At 42.1% G+C, this 25,257-nt stretch overlaps 1 protein-coding gene and 1 long non-coding RNA gene across 7 annotated transcripts in view; one reads left to right on the forward strand and one right to left on the reverse strand.

Annotated features, from left to right (window-relative positions):
• Positions 1-7,000, reverse strand: part of LOC128641928 (uncharacterized) — a 22,338-nt gene extending 15,338 nt beyond the window's left edge. The window contains exon 1 of the long non-coding RNA XR_008399596.1: positions 6,946-7,000. This is a non-coding gene — a long non-coding RNA (uncharacterized LOC128641928). The remainder of the gene's footprint in view (positions 1-6,945) is intronic.
• Positions 1-25,257, forward strand: part of RHBDF1 (rhomboid 5 homolog 1) — a 236,309-nt gene that overhangs the window by 179,528 nt on the left and 31,524 nt on the right. For all 6 annotated transcript variants that reach the window (XM_053694520.1, XM_053694518.1, XM_053694522.1 and 3 more), the window contains 3 exons: positions 3,226-3,337; positions 7,298-7,372; positions 21,866-22,027. In XM_053694520.1, coding sequence (XP_053550495.1) covers positions 3,226-3,337; positions 7,298-7,372; positions 21,866-22,027 — 349 coding nt within the window. The remainder of the gene's footprint in view (positions 1-3,225; positions 3,338-7,297; positions 7,373-21,865; positions 22,028-25,257) is intronic.

Here is a 25,257-nt window from a genome sequence, read left to right on the forward strand (position 1 = left end):
CAGTGTATATGTAGATAACACAGTGTATATGTAGGTAACAGTGCATATGTAGGTAACACAGTGCATATGTAGGTAACACAGTGTATATGTAGGTAACACAGTGTATATGTAGGTAACACAGTGTAAATGTAGGTAACACAGTGCATATATAGGTAACAGTGCATATGTAGGTAGCACAGTGTATATGTAGGTAACAGTGCATATGTAGGTAACACAGTGTATATGTAGGTAACAGTGCATATGTAGGTAACACAGTGCATATGTAGGTAACACAGTGTATATGTAGGTAACACAGTGTATATGTAGGTAACACAGTGTAAATGTAGGTAACACAGTGCATATATAGGTAACAGTGCATATGTAGGTAGCACAGTGTATATGTAGGTAACAGTGCATATGTAGGTAACACAGTGTATATGTAGGTAACAGTGCATATGTAGGTAACACAGTGCATATGTAGGTGACACAGTGTATATGTAGGTAACACAGTGCATATATAGGTAACAGTGCATATGTAGGTAGCACAGTGTATATGTAGTTAACAGTGCATATGTAGGTAACACAGTGTATATGTAGGTAACAGTGCATATGTAGGTAACAGTGCATATCTAGGTAACACAGTGCATATGTAGGTAACACAGTGCATATGTAGGTAGCACAGTGCGTATGTAGTTAACAGTGTATATGTAGGTAACACGGTGTATATGTAGGTAACACGGTGTATATGTAGGTAACACGGTGTATATGTAGGTAACACAGTGTATATGTAGTAACACAGTGTATATGTAGGTAACACAGTGCATATGTAGGTAACACAGTGTATATGTAGGTAACAGTGTATATGTAGGTAACACAGTGCATATGTAGGTAACACAGTGCATATGTAGGTAACACAGTGCATATGTAGGCAACACAGTGCATATATAGGTAACACAGTGCATATGTAGGTAACACAGTGTATATGTAGGTAACACAGTGTATATGTAGGTAACACAGTGTATATGTAGGTAACACAGTGTATATGTAGGTAACACAGTGTATATGTAGGCAACAGTGTATATGTAGGTAACACAGTGCATATGTAGGTAACACAGTGTATATGTAGGTAGCACAGTGTATATGTAGGTAACACAGTGCATATGTAGGTGTAACAGTGTATATGTAGGTAACACAGTGTATATGTAGGTAACACAGTGTATATGTAGGTAACACGGTGTATATGTAGGTAACACGGTGTATATGTAGGTAACACAGTGTATATGTAGGTAACACAGTGTATATGTAGGTAACAGTGCATATGTAGTAACACAGTGTATATGTAGGTAACACAGTGCATATGTAGGTAACACAGTGTATATGTAGGTAACAGTGTATATGTAGATAACACAGTGTATATGTAGGTAGCACAGTGTATATGTAGGTAACACAGTGTATATGTAGATAACACAGTGTATATGTAGGTAACAGTGTATATGTAGGTAACACAGTGTATATGTAGGTAACACAGTGTATATGTAGGTAACACAGTGTATATGTAGGTAACACAGTGTGTATATGTAGGTAACACAGTGTGTATATGTAGGTAACACAGTGTGTATATGTAGGTAACACAGTGCATATGAAGGTAACACAGTGCATATGTAGGTAACACAGTGCATATATAGGTAACACAGTGTATATGTAGGTAACACAGTGTGTATGTAAATAACACAGTGCATATGTAGGTAACAGTGTATATGTAGGTAACACAGTGTGTATGTAGGTAGCGCAGTGTATATGTAGGTAACACAGTGTATATGTAGGTAACACAGTGTATATGTAGGTAACACAGTGCATATGTAGGTAACACAGTGCATATGTAGGTAACACAATGTATATGTAGGTAACACAGTGCATATGTAGGTAACACAGTGCATATGTAGGTAACACAGTGCATATGTAGGTAACACAGTGCATATGTAGGTAACACAGTGCATATGTAGGTAACACAGTGCATATGTAGGTAACACAGTGTATATGTAGGTAACACAGTGCATATGTAGGTAACACAGTGTATATGTAGGTAACAGTGTATATGTAGGTAACACAGTGTAAATGTAGGTAACACAGTGTATATGTAGGTAACACAGTGTATATGTAGGTAACACAGTGTATATGTAGGTAACACAGTGCATATGTAGGTAACACAGTGTAAATGTAGGTAACACAGTGTATATGTAGGTAACACAGTGCATATGTAGGTAACACAGTGTATATGTAGGTAACACAGTGCATATGTAGGTAACACAGTGTATATGTAGGTAACACAGTGCATATGTAGGTAACACAGTGTATATGTAGGTAACACAGTGCATATGTAGGTAACACAGTGTATATGTAGTAACACAGTGTATATGTAGGTAACACAGTGCATATGTAGGTAACAGTGTATATGTAGGTAACAGTGTATATGTAGGTAACACAATGTATATGTAGGTAACAGTGTATATGTAGGTAACACAGTGCATATGTAGGTAACACAGTGTATATGTAGGTAACACAGTGCATATGTAGGTAACACAGTGTATATGTAGGTAACACAGTGCATATGTAGGTAACACAGTGTATATGTAGGTAACACGGTGTATATGTAGGTAACACAGTGTATATGTAGGTAACACAGTTCATATGTAGGTAACACAGTGTATATGTAGGTAACACAGTGTATATGTAGGTAACACAGTGTATATGTAGGTAACGCAGTGCATATGTAGGTAACACAGTGCATATGTAGGTAACACAATGTATATGTAGGTAACACAGTGTATATGTAGGTAACGCAGTGCATATGTAGGTAACACAGTGCATATGTAGGTAACACAGTGCATATGTAGGTAACACAGTGCATATGTAGGTAACACAGTGCATATGTAGGTAACACAGTGCATATGTAGGTAACGCAGTGCATATGTAGGTAACACAGTGTATATGTAGGTAACGCAGTGCATATGTAGGTAACACAGTGCATATGTAGGTAACACAGTGTATATGTAGGTAACACAGTGCATATGTAGGTAACACAGTGTATATGTAGGTAACACAGTGTATATGTAGGTAACACAGTGTATATGTAGGTAACACAGTGCATATGTAGGTAACACAGTGTATATGTAGGTAATGAGTCTTCTATGATATATAAACGAGCTATTGCTATTTGTGTTTCTTACCAGACCCTCTCCCTTACAGGCCGTTCTTTACGTACTGGATCACTGTGGTACATTTATTGATAACAATTCTGGCTGTGTGTATCTATGGAATTGCACCTATTGGGTTTTCTCAGCACGAGACGGTAGAATCAGTAAGTACACATCACCTCACTGTAACCATATCTGGTCTCACGGTTTAACCTGGTGCCAGCCATGCACGATACTTACTGCAATCTCATGGGCTTACCCTGGTGCCATCCATGCACTATATATACACTGCAATCTCATGGGCTTACCCTTGTGCCATCCATGCACTATATATACACTGCAATCTCATGGGCTTACCCTGGTGCCATCCATGCACTATATATACACTGTAATCTCATGGGCTTACCCTGGTGCCATCCATGCACTATATATACACTCCAATCTCGTGGGCTTACCCTGGTGCCATCCATGCACTATATATACACTGCAATCTCATGGGTTTACCCTGGTGCCACCCATACACGATACTCACTGCAATCACATGGGTTTATACTGGTGCCAGCCATGCACAATACTCACTGCAATCTCATGGGTTTATACTGGTGCCAGCCATGCACAATACTCACTGCAATCTCATGGGCTTATCCTGGTGCCAGCCATGCACGATACTTACTACAATCTCATGGGCTTACCCAGGTGCCAGCCATGCACTATTTATATACTGCAATCTCATGGGTTTACCCTGGTGCCATCCATGCACTATATATACACTGCAATCTCATGGGTTTACCCTGGTGCCATCCATGCACTATATATACACTGCAATCTCATGGGTTTACCCTGGTGCCATCCATGCACTATATATACACTGCAATCTCATGGGTTTACCCTGGTGCCACCCATACACAATACTCACTGCAATCACATGGGTTTATACTGGTGCCAGCCATGCACAATACTCACTGCAATCTCATGGGTTTATACTGGTGCCAGCCATGCACAATACTCACTGCAATCTCATGGGTTTATACTGGTGCCAGCCATGCACAATACTCACTGCAATCTCATGGGTTTATACTGGTGCCAGCCATGCACAATACTCACTGCAATCTCATGGGTTTATACTGGTGCCAGCCATGCACAATACTCACTACAATCTCATGGGCTTACCCAGGTGCCAGCCATGCACTATTTATATACTGCAATCTCATGGGTTTACCCTGGTGCCAGCCATGCATGATATCAGGTTTTACTGCAATTTCATGGGCTTACCCTGGTTTTTTTGAACTATCCAATTGTTTACACAGTGTATTGCTTGCTGTGTTTCATTGTACATTTGAGGGTGACTTTGTACTAATATTACTCAGACTATGGTTTAATAGGTTTAGATAAGATTACTTTACAATATGGTGGTTAAAACAGCTGTGTTTAATTAAGTACTTTGATTTTAACCAATGGCTGTGCAATGGGGGTTACTTAATAGTATACCTCAGATAGTTTCAGTAAAGCTATGAATACGGCTCAAGCCGAAACGCGTATGCTCTAATCCACAGCTGTTTTTATCCTGGTATTTGTATGTATTGTGGTGGAGTGTATTTTGAACTTTTAATCACCCTGATGGGAAGAATAAACGTTATGTTTTATACTTAAATGGATTGGCTCTATCTCTCGATTTTTGTTTGTTTACCCTGGTGCCAGCCATACACTATATACAATGCAATCTCATGGGCTTACCCTGGTGCCAGCTATGCGCGATACTTACTGCAATCTCGTGGGCTTACCCTGGTGCCAGCCATGCACTATACTTACTGCTATCTCATGGGCTTACCCTAGTGCCACCCATACACGATACTCACTGCAATCTCATGGGTTTACCCTGGTGCCAGCCATGCATGATACTCACTGCAATCTCATGAGGTTACCCAGGTGCCAGGTATGCACGATATACACTGCATTCTCATGGGCTTACCCTGGTGCCAGCCATACACGATACTCACTGCAATCTCATGGGCTTATCCTGGTGTCAGCCATGCACAATATACACTTCAATCTCTTGTGGTTACCCTGGGGACAGCCATGCACAATACTTACTGCCATCACATGAGCTTACCCTGGTGCCAGCCCTGCATGATATCAGGTCTTACTGCAATCTCATGGACTTACCCTGGTGCCAGCCATGCATAATATCAGGTCTTACTGCAATCTCATGGGCTTAACCTGGTGCCAGCCATGCATAATATCAGGTCTTACTGCAATCTCATGGGCTTACCCTGGTGCCAGCCATGCACAATATCAGGTCTTACTGCAATCTCATAGGCTTAACCTGGTGCCAGCCATGCACAATATCCGGTCTTATAGCAATCTCATGGGCTTACCTGGTACCAGACATGCATAATATCAGGTCTTACTGCAATCTCATGGGCTTAACCTGGTGCCAGCCATGCACAATGTCAGGTCTTACTGCAATCTCCCTCTCTTTATCCCCCCTCTTCTGCTCTCTCTCTCCCCCCTCTCTTTTGCGCTCTCTCTCCCCCCTCTCTTTTGCGCTCTCCCCCTCTCTTTTGTGCACCCTCCCCCCTCTCTTTTGCTGTGTCTCTCCCTCTCTTTATCCCCCCTCTTCTGCTCTCTCTCTCCCCCTCTCTTTTGAGCTCTCTCTCCCCCTTCTCTTTTGCACTCTCTCTCTCCCCCCTCTCTTTTGCGCTCTCTCTCCCCCCTCTCTTTTGCGCTCTCTCTCCCCCCTCTCTTTTGCACTCTCTCACCCCCTCTCTTTTGCACTCTCCCCCCTCTCTTTTGTGCACTCTCCCCCCTCTCTTTTGTGCACTCTCCCCCTCTCTTTTGCTGTCTCTCTCCCTCTCATTATCCCCCCTCTTCAGCTCTCTCCCCCTCTCTTTTGCGCTCTCTCTCTCCCCCTCTCTTTTGCCCTCTCTCTCTCCCCTTTCTTTTGCGCTCTCTCTCTCCCCCTTTCTTTTGCGCTCTCTCTCCCCCCTCCCCCCCTCTCTTTTGCTCTCTCTCTCCCTTCTCTTTTGTGCTCTCTCTCCCGTCTCTTTTGCGCTCTCTCCCCCTCTTTTGCACTCACTCCCCCCTCTCTTTTGCGCTCTCTCTCCATCCTCTTTTGCAATCTCTCTCCCCCCTCTCTTTTGCGCGCTCTCTCTCTCCCCCCTCTCTTTTGCTCTCTCTCCCCCTCTCTCTTGCTCTCCCCCCTCTCTATCTCCCCCCTCTCTATCTCTCTCCCCTTTATCTTGCGAGAGACCGCGCCCAACCATGCCCCCTTCACACCGGCCACGCCCCCTTCAGGGCCTTCACGCCAGGCCACGCCCCTTCACGCCCGACCACGCCCACCTCTGCCGCAGATTAGGTAGGGAACTAGGGATCTCAAAGGCCAGGTGTGTTTGTCCTTGTGCTGTCTCTACTGCGCATGGCAGTTTCGGACAAACACACCGCCTTTTATTTAATATCATGTGATAATGTGATAATTTATTCATATTAATAATATACTAAATGTAGACTCAAATAAATTAGCTTGTAAAATAAGTCCAAATAGTCATGTTTCCATAATATGTTCAAAAAAATATCTAGGGATGTCTCTTTATGTTCATAGCGTAAAGGTATCTTACAGAACAATATCCGTCCTCCTATCACCATTGTAGCGAGATATAGATTGAGGATAACACTGTTAGTTACAATTGAAGACAATACTCTTATTGAGAATAGTTCTATTGATTAGTATAGAGCTCCATGCACATGAACAAGGTAATACCAGACAGACTCCTACACAAGAAACTGCTAGACCTTCAGCACTTGAGATTCCCTTTCTTGTTCACCCTCCGTACACAGCCCTTAGTAGCGATACTCCAAGACAACATCTCCCTTCCACTTATATCTAGATGCGTAGAGCTCCACACCGGTAGTCTATTAATGGTAATGAGAAGCTACAAGGTCAAGTCTCAATCAATGCGTTTCAACTGTTTAATGGACTTACAATATAGGGAGGTTCCACAGCACAGTCATTATGATGTAACACATATTCTGCCATATGACAATTTTTAGTACCTTACTTCGTATTTGGTACCAATAGATCATGGATAAAAGTGACCTATACTGAAAACTCTCTTTCTTTGTTTCAGGTCCTGAGGAACAGAGGTGTTTATGAAAACGTGAAGTTTATTCAACAAGAAAACTTCTGGATTGGGCCAAGTTCTGTAAGTGATAATGACATAGTAGCACGTTATCCTGTGGGGTATTGTGTGCCAGTAAGGCACGAGTACATTATCTGTCTGCATTGTCTAGCTACGATATCATAATGCCAACAAGGTCTGCGGCACATTCAGTGGTAAATGTAGCAGCCATCAGCAAGCGCTACCCAGGTGCTAAACCAAAAATGGGCCAGCTCCAAAGCTTACATTCCTGCTTTTTCAAATAAAGATACCAAAACAATGACGAAAAATTGATAATAGGAGTAAATTAGACATTTGCTTAAAATCGGATGCTCTAGCTAAATCATGAAATAAAAAATGTGGGTTTCATATCATGAAACTTCCATTCCCCTTTTATGTTTTCTTTCATGTGCCTCATGTGTGCCTCATGTGTGCCTCGTGTGTGCCTCATGTGTGCCTCGTGTGTGCCTCGTGTGTGCCTCATGTGCCTCATGTGTGCCTCGTGTGTGCCTCGTGTGCCTCATGTGTGCCTCATGTGTGCCTCATGTGTGCATCATGTGTGCCTTGTGTGCCTCATGTGTGCATCATGTGTGCCTCATGTGTGCCTCGTGTGCCTCATGTGTGCCTCATGTGTGCCTCGTGTGCCTCATGTGTGCCTCATGTGTGCTTCGTATGTGCCTCATACGTGCCTTATGTGTGCCTCAAATGTGCCTCACGTGTGCCTCATGTGTCCCTCATATATGCCTCACGAGTGCCTCATGTATGCCTCACGTGAGCCTCATGTGTGCCTCATATGTGCATCATGTGTGCCTCATGTGTGCTTCATATGTGCCTCATGTGTGCCTCATATGTGCATCATGTGTACCTCATATGTGCCTCATGTGTGCCTCATATGTGCCTCATGTATGCCTCATATGTGCCTCATGTGTGCCTCATATGTGCCTCATGTGTACCTCATATGTGCCTCATGTGTGCTTCATATGTGCCTCATGTATGCCTCATATGTGCCTCATGTGTGCCTCATATGTGCCTCATGTGTACCTCATATGTGCCTCATGTGTGCTTCATATGTGCCTCATGTGTACCTCATATGTGCCTCATGTGTGCCTCATATGTGCCTCATGTATGCCTCATATGTGCCTCATGTGTGCTTCATATGTGCCTCATATGTGCCTCATGTATGCCTCATGTATGCCTCATATGTGCCTCATGAATGCCTCACGTGTGCCTCATGTGTGCCTCATGAATGCCTCACGTGTGCCTCATGTGTGCCTTATGTGTGCCTCATGAATGCCTCACGTGTGCCTTGTGTGCCTCACGTGTACCTTGTCTGCCATTTATGGCACTGGGGAAAATCTGCACTAGGAGTCAAATAAAGAGTTTGCTTTAATAAATAAACATATTAGCTCAGACGTCGCAAGTATAGCAGTACCCAGATGTATGTCCCCTTCGTGACTTCCTCCTAGCACAATGTCTCATGTCTATATATACTTCATTGCTGGAATTCCCAGGGTTGGGACATAACTGAAATGCCACTCTGCTAAAATTACAGTGCAAATGTTTGCTTTAACCCTATCAGTACCAACAAGGGCAATAAACCATTGCTTTGGGATGTGTTACAGCTAAGTTTGGCAACCAAAGAGTTACGCTTGTAACCCAAGTGTGAGAGACAGAGTTGTGTTATATAGGGACAGGCAGTGTAGTGTTATATAGGGACAGGCAGAGTAGTGTTATATAGGGACAGGCAGAGTGGTGTTATATAGGGACAGGCAGAGTGGTGTTATATAGGGACAGGCAGAGTGGTGTTATATAGGGACAGGCAGAGTGGTGTTATATAGGGACAGGCAGAGTAGTGTTATATAGGGACAGGCAGAGTGGTGTTATATAGGGACAGGCAGAGTGGTGTTATATAGGGACAGGCAGAGTGGTGTTATATAGGGACAGGCAGAGTGGTGTTATATAGGGACAGGCAGAGTTGTGTGTTATATAGGGACAGGCAGAGATGTGTGTTATATAGGGACAGGCAGAGTGGTGTTATATACGGAGAGGCAGAGTGGTGTTATATAGGGACAGGCAGAGTAGTGTTATATAGTATAGGGACAGGCAGAGTGGTGTAATGTTATATAGGGACAGGCAGAGTGGTGTTATATAGGGACAGGCAGAGTGGTGTTATATAGGGACAGGCAGAGTAGTGTTATATAGGGACAGGCAGAGTGGTGTTATATAGGGAGAGTTTCAATTTTCACAGCAACAGCACAACTTTTTTAGATGGTTAATGCATAGCAATATACAGCCAAGTTTCAGGCTGCATTTATATAGGAAGGCAGAGCTGTGCATTATATGGGGGGAGGCTGAGTAGTGTTTTATATAGGGGTGACAGAGCTGTGCATTATATAGGGAGTAGCAGAGCTGTGTGTTATATAGGGAGAGGCAGAGCAGTCTGACTATATAGGGGGGACAGAGCTGTGCATTATATAGGGAGTAGCAGAGCTGTGTGTTATATAGGGAGAAGCAGAGCAGTCTGACTATATAGGGGTGACAGAGCTGTGCATTATATATGGAGTAGCAGAGCTGTGTGTTATATAGGGAGAGCCAGAGCAGTCTGTCTATATAGGGGTGACGGAGCTGTGCATTATATAGGGAGTAGCAGAGCTGTGTGTTATATAGGGAGAGGTAGAGCAGTCTGTCTATATAGGGGTGACAGAGCTGTGCATTATATAGGGAGTAGCAGAGCTGTGTGTTATATAGGGAGAGGTAGAGCAGTCTGTCTATATAGGGGTGACAGAGCTGTGCATTATATAGGGAGTAGCAGAGCTGTGTGTTATATAGGGAGAGGTAGAGCAGTCTGTCTATATAGGGGTGACAGAGCTGTGCATTATATAGGGAGTAGCAGAGCTGTGTGTTATATCGGGAGAAGCTGATCAGTGTTATGTAGCGAAAGGCAGAGCTATATGTTACATAGGGGAGAGAGGGTTGTGCGTTGTATAGGGAGATGCTGAGCAGTGTTACATAGGGGAGACGTAGCTTTGTATTATACAGGTAGAGGCTGAGCTGTGTGTTATACAGGGGAGAGACAGCTGTGCTTTATATAGGGAGATGCTGAGCAATGTGTTATACAGGGGAGACACAGCTGTGATTTATATAGGGAGAGGCTGACCAGTGTGTTATACAGGGGAGATTCTGAGCAGTGTGTTATACAGGGGAGACACAGCTGTGCTTTATATAGGGAGATGCTGTGCAGTGTGTTATACAGGGGAGACACAGCTGTGCTTTATATAGGGAGATGCTGATCAGTGTGTTATACAGGGGAGACACAGCTGTGCTTTATATAGGGAGAGGCAGAGCAGTGTGTTATACAGGGGAGACACAGCTGTGCTTTAGATAGGGAGATGCTGAGCAGTGTGTTATACAGGGGAGACACAGCTGTGCTTTATATAGGTAGAGGCTGAGCAGTGTGTTATACAGGGGAGACATAGCTGTGCTTTATATAGGTAGAGGCTGAGCAGTGTGTTATACAGGGGAGACACAGCTGTGCTTTATATAGGGAGAGGCTGAGCAGTGTGTTATACAGGGGAGACACAGCTGTGCTTTATATAGGTAGAGGCTGTGCAGTGTGTTATACAGGGGAGACACAGCTGTGCTTTATATAGGGAGATGCTGTGCAGTGTGTTATACAGGTGAGACACAGCTGTGCTTTATATAGGTATAGGCTGAGCAGTGTATTATACAGGGGAGACACAGCTGTGCTTTATATAGGGAGATGCTGAGCAGTGTGTTATACAGGGGAGACACAGCTGTGCTTTATATAGGGAGATGCTGAGCAGTGTGTTATACAGGGGAGACACAGCTGTGCTTTATATAGGGAGATGCTGTGCAGTGTGTTATACAGGTGAGACACAGCTGTGCTTTATATAGGTATAGGCTGAGCAGTGTATTATACAGGGGAGACACAGCTGTGCTTTATATAGGGAGATGCTGAGCAGTGTGTTATACAGGGGAGACACAGCTGTGCTTTATATAGGGAGATGCTGAGCAGTGTGTTATACAGGGGAGACACAGCTGTGCTTTATATAGGGAGATGCTGTGCAGTGTGTTATACAGGTGAGACACAGCTGTGCTTTATATAGGTATAGGCTGAGCAGTGTATTATACAGGGGAGACACAGCTGTGCTTTATATAGGGAGATGCTGAGCAGTGTGTTATACAGGGGAGACACAGCTGTGCTTTATATAGGGAGATGCTGAGCAGTGTGTTATACAGGGGAGACACAGCTGTGCTTTATATAGGGAGATGCTGAGCAGTGTGTTATACAGGGGAGACACAGCTGTGTTTTATATAGGGAGAGGCTGAGCAGTGTGTTATACAGGGGAGACACAGCTGTGCTTTATATAGGGAGAGGCTGAGCAGTGTGTTATACACGGGAGACACAGCTGTGCTTTATATAGGTAGAGGCTGAGCAGTGTGTTATACAGGGGAGACACAGCTGTGCTTTATATAGGTAGAGGCTGAGCAGTGTGTTATACAGGGGAGACACAGCTGTGCTTTATATAGGGAGATGCTGAGCAGTGTGTTATACAGGGGAGACACAGCTGTGCTTTATATAGGGAGATGCTGAGCAGTGTGTTATACAGGGGAGACACAGCTGTGCTTTATATAGGGAGAGGCTGAGCAGTGTGTTAAACAGGGGAGACACAGCTGTGCTTTATATAGGGAGATGCTGTGCAGTGTGTTATACAGGGGAGACATAGCTTTGTATTATACAGGTAGAGGCTGAGCAGTGTGTTATACAGGAGAGACACAGCTGTGCGTTATATAGGGAGATGCTGAGCAGTGTGTTATACAGGGGAGACACAGCTGTGCGTTATATAGGGAGAGGCTGAGCAGTGTGTTATACACGGGAGACACAGCTGTCCTTTATATAGGGAGAGGCTGAGCAGTGTGTTATACAGGGGAGACACAGCTGTGCTTAATATAGGGAGATGCTTAGCTGTGCTTTATATAGGGAGATGCTGAGCAGTGTGTTATACAGGGGAGACACAGCTGTGCTTTATATAGGTAGAGGCTGGGCAATGTGTTATACAGGGGAGACACAGCTGTGCTTTATATAGGTAGAGGCTGAGCTGTGTGTTATACAGGGGAGACACAGCTGTGATTTATATAGGGAGAGGCTGAGCAGTGTGTTATACAGGGGAGACACAGCTGTGCTTTATATAGGGAGATGCTGAGCAGTGTGTTATACAGGGGAGACATAGCTGTGCTTTATATAGGGAGATGCTGTGCAGTGTGTTATACAGGGGAGACACAGCTGTGCTTTATATAGGTAGAGGCTGAGCAGTGTGTTATACAGGGGAGACACAGCTGTGCTTTATATAGGGAGATGCTGAGCAGTGTGTTATACAGGGGAGACACAGGTGTGATTTATATAGGGAGAGGCTGAGCAGTGTGTTATACAGGGGAGACACAGCTGTGCTTTATATAGGGAGATGCTGTGCAGTGTTACATAGGGGAGAAAGAGTTTTGTGTTATACAGAGAGAGGCTGAGCTGTGTGTTATACAGGGGCCACACACCAACTGATTTGCGAAAACAATCAGACTTCCCTTTGCCAGGATATGGTTCTATTTGTTTAGCTAATGGTTAGGTGACAATAAGGGGTTAATTTATCAAGCTCCGTACGGAAACAGAGGTTATGAATCAGTGGTCTAAAGACGGTTGCTCCATAACCTGTCCGCTTGGTCTGAGGCCACGGACAGAAGTCAGTGATTGACCCCCCCTGCTAGCGGCCGATGCTGTCGGTATTTATCGATGAGCGGCAGGCATGATACACTACATCGCACTATAATAAATAGACCCCTACATCTATACTTATTTCTAGTACAGATAATATTGCTGTTTGTCCGTGGGTCCTTCAGTTGCAGCTGTTAGGAGGGATTTACAGACAATCACATAATCACAAGAGAGCACAGGACTTGTCCTTCTCCCTGAGAGGTGTGTGACGCATTTCTACACCCTGTCACTGCACTCACCTGCCAGCCCAGAAATGACTTAGTGATGAATCACAGCTGCTGTCAGGGACATGAAACAAATTCCTTCACTCTGTAAACTTTGTGACTGAGCCAGAGACATTCCTGTTTGTTAATTAACCCCAAGAATAAAGGAAATTGTGAGTTTTGTACAGCTCAGACCTACTAACGTCACATGTGTATCTGGACCCCTATTCTCACTCCACAACAAGAGTTTTATATCCGCTGTGTCTGGGAGGGGGGTTTGGGGGTAAGTAATGAAGATTTGTTTATAGGGGTTAAAATGAATCACTTAAAGAGGAATAGGGCCACAGAAGGCACTAAGGGCCACATACAGCCCCACTTCCCAGCTTGTATTATAAGGTTTACTGGGCTGGTGTTTTGTTTATTTATAAACATTTATTTGTTTTATCATTTTAAGGGATATAAAGTGCACAATGACTGTTTCATCAGCACATTTATATTTAAATAAACCTATTTGTACTTTGTGCTTAAGCCAGCAAATGTGTTAGACAATCACCCAGGCACAGTGCATTGCAGCTCCTGAGAAGCTGATGAGCCAATCAGGGGGCATACTTGCATATCCACAAAGAAGGAGCATGTTTTAAAGGAAAAGAAAAAAATACACTATGATTACAAACAAGTGATTTGTAGTTAGAATGAAAATATCTGACCAATGACATCGGGGCCTATCTACCAAGCTTAAGGCCCTCACCAGAAACACCAGTTATGAAGCAGCGGTCTAAAGAACGCTGCTTCATAAAATTGTCCGCCTGCTCTGATGAGGCAGACAGGAATTGCCGCAATTCAACCCGATCCAGTACGATCGGGTTGATTGACACCCCCCTGCTGGCGGCCGATTTGCCGCGAGTCTGTAGGGGGCGGCGTTGCATCAGCAGTTCACAAGAGCTACTGGTGCAATGCTGAATACAGAGAGCGTATTGCTCTCCGCATTCAGCGATGTCTGTCGGACCTGATCCGCACTGTCGGCCTCATCAGTTGAACACCAGCAAAATTGTCAATTAAGAAATCTTTTTAAAAATCTCCAGACCTTCTTCTGAGAAATGACAAGAAGGAAAAAATTATAACAGTTTCAAATCAGTATTAAAGTGAAAGTTAATTTTGCTTCCAGTGAATCAAGCTGCAGTTAGCCTTCCTAATAAATACTCAAGTCGCTAACTTTTTTTCCCCCAAAAATATAAGTACAATATCTGTAAATAAATGTATTTTTATCGATCGCATTGTGCAGTGTGTTTCTCCGCCCCCTCGCATTCTTCCAGGTTTATGCCGTCTTCACTGTCCAATGGACAGAACAGTCAATTGCGTAATGATGCGCGCTCTTACCCGACAATCCAAAATTTGCGCATGCGCACTTACACTCACTATGCTGAGATACATACTATCAATGAATCACTTGATTCATTGTTTAGTATTTCAGCTTAGATCGTGTGAACACAAAACTCGAACCCTCTCTACTAATTCTGTAAGTATAGACAATAAGCTGGAATTGCAATATCAGTATTGTATTGTTCAACTTTTATTTCCATATATTATATAGCTAATAGTCAACAAGAATCCACATTATCAATATTTGGCCGCATATCTTAGAACTACTATAACATGACTCCAGATAATATGTTTCAGATAATATATAAATAACACACATAAAAATGACTAGTGTGGGATTATACAATCGTTTAGAATCCAATATTACATTGAAATATTATATTAACACATTGCTCTCATAGTTGGTGTATTACATTTTGCCTGTCTAAATATATATGTTCTCCAGAATTTGCATTCATATAATTGTGTAAAATACATGCCATTTGGTTTCTAGTTATACTGCCAATATTATAATATAAACATATTTATTTACTAATATTGTTCAGATTTTAATATTTAATGATATATATAATATTAATACAACTATAATGTCTGCATATTAAAAATTACCATTTGTTTAAAGGCTATGGGGGGTAGTTATCAACGTGTCTACTTTACCTGCCTTCACCGGCCCAATACACCCGCCTAAGCTTGCCTCACATCGCCGCCGCGGACCTGCAAAAATTTGCCTAAGTTATCAAAAAAGCTGTCAAAAAGCCACGCACCAAGTACGGGGTGATGAGCAGCGGACTGTGAGAGTTATCACTCATCCGATCTCGCTGCTCTTCGGCTTTTTTACAGCTTTCTTGCTAGCCTGTCACTAAGCACCCACACTAAACTACACTGTTCTACCCCCTATACCGGCGCCCCCAGAGCCCCCCGCAACTAAATAAAGTTAGTAACCCCTAAACCGCCGCTCCTAGACCCCGCCGCAACTCTTATAAATGTATTAACCCCTAAACCGCCGCTCCCGGACACCGCCGCAACCTACATTATACCTAGTAACCCCTATCCTGCCCCCCCCTATACCGTCGCCCTCTATAATAAAGTTATTAACCCCTATCCTGCTGATCCCGCACCTCGCTGCAACTAAATAAATAGTTTAACCCCTAAACCGCCACTCCCTGACCCCGCCGCAACTATAATATATGTATTAACCCCTAAACCGCCGCTCCTGGACCCTGCCGCAACCTATATTAAATTTATTAACCCCTATCCTGCCCCCCCTACACCGTCGCCATCTATAATACATTTATTAACCCCTATCCTGCCTCCCACTACACCGCCGCCACTGTAATAAAATTATTAACCCCTAAACCTAAGTCTAACACTAACCCTAACACCCCCTAACTTAAATATTAATTAAATAAATCTAAATAATATTTCTATTATGAACTAAATTAATCCTATTTAAAGCTAAATACTTACCTTTAAAATAAACCCTAATATAGCTACAATATAAATAATAATTACAGGGAGTGCAGAATTATTAGGCAAGTTGTATTTTTGAGGATTAATTTTATTATTGAACAACAACCATGTTCTCAATTAACCCAAAAAACTCATTAATATCAAAGCTGAATAGTTTTGGAAGTAGTTTTTAGTTTGTTTTTAGTTATAGCTATTTTAGGGGGATATCTGTGTGTGCAGGTGACTATTACTGTGCATAATTATTAGGCAACTTAACAAAAAAAATATATATACCCATTTCAATTATTTATTTTTACCAGTGAAACCAATATAACATCTCAACATTCACAAATATACATTTCTGACATTCAAAAACAAAACAAAAACAAATCAGTGACCAATATAGCCACCTTTCTTTGCAAGGACACTCAAAAGCCTGCCATCCATGGATTCTGTCAGTGTTTTGATCTGTTCACCATCAACATTGCGTGCAGCAGCAACCACAGCCTCCCAGACACTGTTCAGAGAGGTGTACTGTTTTCCCTCCTTGTAAATCTCACATTTGATGATGGACCACAGGTTCTCAATGGGGCTCAGATCAGGTGAACAAGGAGGCCATGTCATTAGATTTTCTTCTTTTATACCCTTTCTTGCCAGCCACGCTGTGGAGTACTTGGACGCGTGTGATGGAGCAATGTCCTGCATGAAAATCATGTTTTTCTTGAAGGATGCAGACTTCTTCCTGTACCACTGCTTGAAGAAGGTGTCTTCCAGAAACTGGCAGTAGGACTGGGAGTTGAGCTTGACTCCATCCTCAACCCGAAAAGGCCCCACAAGCTCATCTTTGATGATACCAGCCCAAACCAGTACTCCACCACTCCACCTCCACCTTGCTGGCGTCTGAGTCGGACTGGAGCTCTCTGCCCTTTACCAATCCAGCCACGGGCCCATCCATCTGGCCCATCAAGACTCACTCTCATTTCATCAGTCCATAAAACCTTAGAAAAATCAGTCTTGAGATATTTCTTGGCCCAGTCTTGACGTTTCAGCTTGTGTGTCTTGTTCAGTGGTGGTCGTCTTTCAGCCTTTCTTACCTTGGCCATGTCTCTGAGTATTGCACACCTTGTGCTTTTGGGCACTCCAGTGATGTTGCAGCTCTGAAATATGGCCAAACTGGTGGCAAGTGGCATCTTGGCAGCTGCACGCTTGACTTTTCTCAGTTCATGGGCAGTTATTTTGCGCCTTGGTTTTTCCACACGCTTCTTGCGACCCTGTTGACTATTTCGAATGAAACGCTTGATTGTTCGATGATCACGCTTCAGAAGCTTTGCAATTTTAAGAGTGCTGCATCCCTCTGCAAGATATCTCACTATTTTTTACTTTTCTGAGCCTGTCAAGTCCTTCTTTTGACCCATTTTGCCAAAGGAAAGGAAGTTGCCTAATAATTATGCACACCTGATATAGGGTGTTGATGTCATTAGACCACACCCCTTCTCATTACAGAGATGCACATCACCTAATATGCTTAATTGGTAGTAGGCTTTCGAGCCTATACAGCTTGGAGTAAGACAACATGCATAAAGAGGATGATGTGGTCAAAATACTCATTTGCCTAATAATTCTGCACTCCCTGTATATATATATGTGTGTGTTGGTATATATATTTATATATATATATATATATATATATATATATATATATATATATATATATATATATATATATGTAAAGAACAGGCAATGGGAAGGCACTCACCGTAATAAATTGAATACTTTATTCACTGTGAATAAAGTATTCAATTTATTACGGTGAGTGCCTTCCCATTGCCTGTTCTTTATGTATTTTGCTTGAAGTGCACCCCGGATGATGAACTATTGAAAGAGTGTGTGCTGGTTCCCCTTTGCATCTTTCTATATATATATGTGTGTATGTGTATATATATATACAGTATATATATGTATATAGATATATGTATGTGTATGTATATATATACAGTTGTATGCAAAAGTTTAGGCACCCCTGACATTTTCTATGATTTTCATTTACAAATAACTGGGTGTTTGGATCAGCAATTTCATTTTGATCTATCAAATAACTGAAGGACACAGTAATATTTCAGTAGTGAAATGAAGTTTATTGGATTAACAGAAAATGTGCAATATGCATCCTAACGAAATTAGACACGTGCATAAAGTTGGGCACCCATGTTATTTTGTTGATTTGAATACCTGTAACTACCTAGCACTGATTAATTGTAACACACAATTGGTTTGTTGAGCCCATTAAGCCTTGAACTTCATAGACAGGTGCATCCAATCATGAGAAAAGGTATTTAAGGTGGCCAATTGCAAGTTGTTGTTCTCTTTGACTCTCCTATGAAGAGTGGCAACATGGGGGCCCCAAAACAACTCTCAAATGACCTGAAAACAAAGATTGTTCAACATTATGATTTAGGGGAAGGCTACATAAAGCTATTGCAGAGATTTAAGCTGTCAGTGTCCACTGTGAGGAACATAGTAAGGAAATGGAAGACCACAGGCACAGTTCTTGTTAAGGCCAGAAGTGGCAGGCCATATTGGAGAGGCAAAACCAAAGGATGGTGAGAATGGTCAAAAACTGCCCACAGACCACCTCCAAAGACCTACAACATTATCTTGCTGCAGATGGTGTCACTGTGCATCGTTCAACAATTCAGCGCACTTTGCACAAGGAGAAGCTGTATGGGAGAGTGATGCAGAAGAAGCCTTTTCTGCACACACGCCACAAACCTAGTCGCTTGAGGTATGCAAACCCACATTTGGACAAGCCAGCATCATTTTGGAAGAAGGTGCTGTGCACTGATGAAACAAAGATTGAGTTATTTGGTCATAACAAGGGGCGTTAAGCATGGCGGAAAAAGAACACAGCGTTCCAAGAAACACTTGCTACCCACAGTACAATTTGGTGGATGTTCCATCATGCTGTGGGGCTGTGTGGCCAATGCCGGTACTGTGAATCTTGTTAAAGTTGAAAGTCACATGGATTCCACTCAATATCAGCAGATACTTGAGAATAATGTTGAGGAATCAGTCACAAAGTTACGCCGGGACTGGATATTTCAACAAGACAACAACCCAAAACACTGCTCTAAATCTACTCTGGCATTTATGCAGAGGAACAAGTACACTGTTCTGGAATGGCTATGGGTATCTCAGTCCCCAGACCTGAATATCATTGAAAATCTGTGGGTTTATTTGAAGTGGGCTGTCCATGCTCGGCAACCATCAAACCTAACTGAACTGGATATGTTTTGCAAGGAGGAATGGTCCAAAATACCTTCATCCAGTATCTAGACACTCATTAAAGGCTATAGGGAGTGTCTAGAGGCTGTTATTTCTGCTAAAGGAGGCTCTACTAAATATTTCTGTTAATCCAATAAACCTAATTTCACTACTGAAATATCACTGTGTCCTTCAGTTATTTGATAGATCAAAATTAAATTGTTGATCCAAACACCCAATTATTTATAAATTAAAATCATGTAAATTGTCAGGGGTGTCTAAACATTTGCATACAACTGTATATATTTCCTTCTACGCATCAAAACAAAATCCAATTGCACACTGACCACAGTCCTCTCTTTCAAATACTTGGGTATGTTGTTAGACCCTAATCTATCTTTTGGCCTCCACATAGAAAAACTTGCATCTAAACTTTATCCAAAACTAGGTGCCCTGTACAGAAATAAATCTTGCCTTAGCCCTACAGTAAAGGAAAAGATTGTACAGCAAATGCTGATGCCTATCATGGATTACAGGGACGTAGTATACGCACCTGCACCGCAAACTCACCTTAATAAACGTAATACATTGCATAACTCGTTCTGCCACTTTGTGCTACAATGTAACTACAGGACCCACCATTGTGACATGCTAAAAGAACTAAACTGGCTGACACTGGAATCCAGACGCACCCTCCATCTTTCTGCCTTGTGTTTAAGAGCCTTTCTGGGAAGCTCCCACCCTACCTGAGCAGAATGCTCTCCCCGGCTATTCCCACCACCTATAACCTCCGATCCAGTACCAGCACATTATTTAGCTTGCCTCAATACAAAAAGAAATCAGCTCGATTCAACTTTTCCTACAGAGCACCACAGTTATGGAATGACCTCCCGCACACTTTCAAACCTTCCCCAAGCCTAATATCCTTTAAGAGAACCCTCTCTACATATCTCAAAACAGAATGCACCTGTCATGGTTGATGATATATTTCCTACCTGTTCTATGTTACATTTTTGCATATATTGTGTATTATTATTGTCTTTGAATTGTATTGTACCTTATTGTATCAATGCAATGTTTTGTGGACCCAGGACATACTTGAAAACGAGAAAAATCTCAATGTATCCTTCCTGGTAAAATATTTTATAAATAAATATATGTATGTGTGTATTATATATATATATATATATATATATATATATATATATATATATATATATATATATATATATATATATATATATATATATATATATATATGTGTGTGTGTGTATACACATGTATTTATGTAGATAATACATAAGTGCTGAGTGCACCAAAAATAGTGAGACAAAATACGATGAATAAATATAAAAATAAAAAGTTGCAATATACCAACACAGAATCAATATAAAGTCTGTGCAGGAAAATCCTGTAGACACATGAGTCCAAAACTGGAAAAGAGAAAGAGAGAAAAGAGGGCACCCAAATGGTGTGATATCTTCAACCAAGGATAATCAAACAACAAGGCAAGAAACGTACTCACAGATTTACAAGCACTTCAACAGTGCAGAAGAAGCAGCTTGCCTCTCCTGCACTGTTGAAGTGCTTGTAAATCTGTGAGTACGTTTCTTGCCTTGTTGTTTGTTTATCCTTGGTTGAAGATATCACACCATTTGGGAGCCCTCTTTTCTCTCTGTCTTTTATATGTATTTATGTGTTTACTGTATATTTACTGTACATATTTCACATTCCAATGCTCTTCATTTCCAGGATAATGTACTGTTTATTCTTTAATAAATATTTCTATATATATCTGGATATCCCTATACCTATATATCTATTCCTATAGCTATAGATATGTATTTTACATGAGCAGTAACAGATATATATAAATATATAGGTATAGATATGAATTTACTGTAAAGAGGACATTATCCTGTAAGTGAAGAACATTGTGAGATATTCATATTTCATGTTGAATTGAGCGCACTTGGTTAAATCTGATCGGGTTAGCACGCACGTATTACTGTTAGTTTTTTCCCTGTTTTCGCCCTCTATTGAAGTCTATGGGGGAATACGTTAACATGTTCGCAATATTCTAAGTTTCACTTTTTACGCAAGTTTGGTTAACGCTGTGCACAAACATTTTACTTTCAACTCGTAATACGAGCTTAACCCAATGCGCGCAAAAAGCCTTCATCCAGTGCTGTTTACACTTGAGCGGAATCGCTAAATAGCGCTCCACTCGTAATCTAGCTCTTTATGAGGGATTTTATTTTGATAACTGAGTTTTTTTTAATTTACTTTTTCTGGCAGCACTAACACCTGTGCCTGAGTTTAATAGACAGAGTTCCAGAGGGAATTAAAGTGTTTCTTAATCTTTTTAATGTAGTGTATAAATCAGATGTTGTGTGTTTCATGTCACTTCATTTTACTATAACAATTCAGTGATTTTCTTCACTAATAATGTTGTTGCAGGAAGCTCTCATACATCTGGGTGCCAAGTTCTCCCCGTGCATGAGACAGGACCAGCAGGTGCACAACTTCATCAGCATGGCACGTGAGAAGGAGAAACACTCTGCGTGTTGTGTGCGCAATGACAAATCTGGCTGCATACAAACCTCAGAGGAGGAGTGCTCGGTAAGTAACCATGGTGATTGTGTGTAGAGGATCCTATTATACCTCGGCATCCTTATGACTGATTGTGTGTAGAGGGTCCTATTATACCTCGGCATCCTTATGACTGATTGTGTGTAGAGGATCCTATTATACCTCGGCATCCTTATGACTGATTGTGTGTAGAGGGTCCTATTATACCTCGGCATCCTTATGACTGATTGTGTGTAGAGGATCCTATTATACCTCGGCATCCTTATGACTGATTGTGTGTAGAGGATCCGATTATACCTCGGCATCCTTATGACTGATTGTGTGTAGAAGATCCTATTATACCTCGGCATCCTTATGACTGATTGTGTGTAGAGGATCCTATTATACCTCGGCATCCTTATGACTGATTGTGTGTAGAGGATCCTATTATACCTCGGCATCCTTATGACTGATTGTGTGTAGAGGATCCTATTATACCTCGGCATCCTTATGACTGATTGTGTGTAGAGGATCCTATTATACCTCGGCATCCTTATGACTGATTGTGTGTAGAGGATCCTATTATACCTCGGCATCCTTATGACTGATTGTGTGTAGAGGATCCGATTAAACCTCGGCATCCTTATGACTGATTGTGTGTAGAGGATCCTATTATACCTCGGCATCCTTATGACTGATTGTGTGTAGAGGATCCTATTATACCTCGGCATCCTTATGACTGATTGTGTGTAGAGGATCCGATTATACCTCGGCATCCTTATGACTGATTGTGTGTAGAAGATCCTATTATACCTCGGCATCCTTATGACTGATTGTGTGTAGAGGATCCGATTATACCTCGGCATCCTTATGACTGATTGTGTGTAGAGGATCCTATTATACCTCGGCATCCTTATGACTGATTGTGTGTAGAGGGTCCTATTATACCTCGGCATCCTTATGACTGATTGTGTGTAGAGGATCCTATTATACCTCGGCATCCTTATGACTGATTGTGTGTAGAGGATCCTATTATACCTCGGCATCCTTATGACTGATTGTGTGTAGAGGATCCTATTATACCTCGGCATCCTTATGACTGATTGTGTGTAGAGGATCCTATTATACCTCGGCATCCTTATGACTGATTGTGTGTAGAGGATCCTATTATACCTCGGCATCCTTATGACTGATTGTGTGTAGAGGATCCGATTATACCTCGGCATCCTTATGACTGATTGTGTGTAGAAGATCCTATTATACCTCGGCATCCTTATGACTGATTGTGTGTAGAGGATCCTATTATACCTCGGCATCCTTATGACTGATTGTGTGTAGAGGATCCTATTATACCTCGGCATCCTTATGACTGATTGTGTGTAGAGGATCCTATTATACCTCGGCATCCTTATGACTGATTGTGTGTAGAGGATCCTATTATACCTCGGCATCCTTATGACTGATTGTGTGTAGAGGGTCCTATTATACCTCGGCATCCTTATGACTGATTGTGTGTAGAGGATCCGATTATACCTCGGCATCCTTATGACTGATTGTGTGTAGAGGATCCGATTATACCTCGGCATCCTTATGACTGATTGTGTGTAGAGGATCCTATTATACCTCGGCATCCTTATGACTGATTGTGTGTAGAGGGTCCTATTATACCTCGGCATCCTTATGACTGATTGTGTGTAGAGGATCCTATTATACCTCGGCATCCTTATGACTGATTGTGTGTAGAGGGTCCTATTATACCTCGGCATCCTTATGACTGATTGTGTGTAGAGGATCCTATTATACCTCGGCATCCTTATGACTGATTGTGTGTAGAGGATCCGATTATACCTCGGCATCCTTATGACTGATTGTGTGTAGAGGATCCTATTATACCTCGGCATCCTTATGACTGATTGTGTGTAGAGGATCCTATTATACCTCGGCATCCTTATGACTGATTGTGTGTAGAGGATCCTATTATACCTCGGCATCCTTATGACTGATTGTGTGTAGAGGATCCTATTATACCTCGGCATCCTTATGACTGATTGTGTGTAGAGGATCCTATTATACCTCGGCATCCTTATGACTGATTGTGTGTAGAGGATCCTATTATACCTCGGCATCCTATGACTGATTGTGTGTAGAGATCCTATTATACCTCGGCATTCCTTATGACTGATGTGTGTGTAGAGGGATCCTATTATACTCGCATCCTTATGACTGATTGTGTGTAGAAGGACCAATTATACCTCGGCATCCTTATGACTGATTGTGTGTAGAGGATCCGATTTATACCTCGGCATCCTTATGACTGATTTGTGTGTAGAGGGGTCCTATTATACCTCGGCATCCTTATGACTGATTGTGTGTAGAGATCCTATTATACCTCGGCATCCTTATGACTGATTGTGTGTAGAGGATCCTATATACCTCGGCAATCCTTATGACTGATTGTGTGTAGAGGATCCTATTATACCTCGCATCCTTATGACTGATTGTGTGTAGAGGATCCTATTATACCTCGGCATCCTTATGACTGATTGTGTGTAGAGGATCCTATTATACCTCGGCATCCTTATGACTGATTGTGTGTAGAGGATCCTATTATACCTCGGCATCCTTATGACTGATTGTGTGTAGAGGATCCTATTATACCTCGGCATCCTTATGACTGATTGTGTGTAGAGGATCCTATTATACCTCGGCATCCTTATGACTGATTGTGTGTAGAGGATCCTATTATACCTCGGCATCCTTATGACTGATTGTGTGTAGAGGATCCTATTATACCTCGGCATCCTTATGACTGATTGTGTGTAGAGGGTCCTATTATACCTCGGCATCCTTATGACTGATTGTGTGTAGAGGATCCGATTAAACCTCGGCATCCTTATGACTGATTGTGTGTAGAGGATCCGATTATACCTCGGCATCCTTATGACTGATTGTGTGTAGAGGATCCTATTATACCTCGGCATCCTTATGACTGATTGTGTGTAGAGGATCCTATTATACCTCGGCATCCTTATGACTGATTGTGTGTAGAGGATCCTATTATACCTCGGCATCCTTATGACTGATTGTGTGTAGAGGATCCTATTATACCTCGGCATCCTTATGACTGATTGTGTGTAGAGGATCCTATTAAACCTCGGCATCCTTATGACTGATTGTGTGTAGAGGATCCTATTATACCTCGGCATCCTTATGACTGATTGTGTGTAGAGGATCCTATTATACCTCGGCATCCTTATGACTGATTGTGTGTAGAGGATCCT

This window comes from Bombina bombina, chromosome 11, assembly GCF_027579735.1.
Source record: "Bombina bombina isolate aBomBom1 chromosome 11, aBomBom1.pri, whole genome shotgun sequence".
Taxonomy (NCBI): domain Eukaryota; kingdom Metazoa; phylum Chordata; class Amphibia; order Anura; family Bombinatoridae; genus Bombina; species Bombina bombina.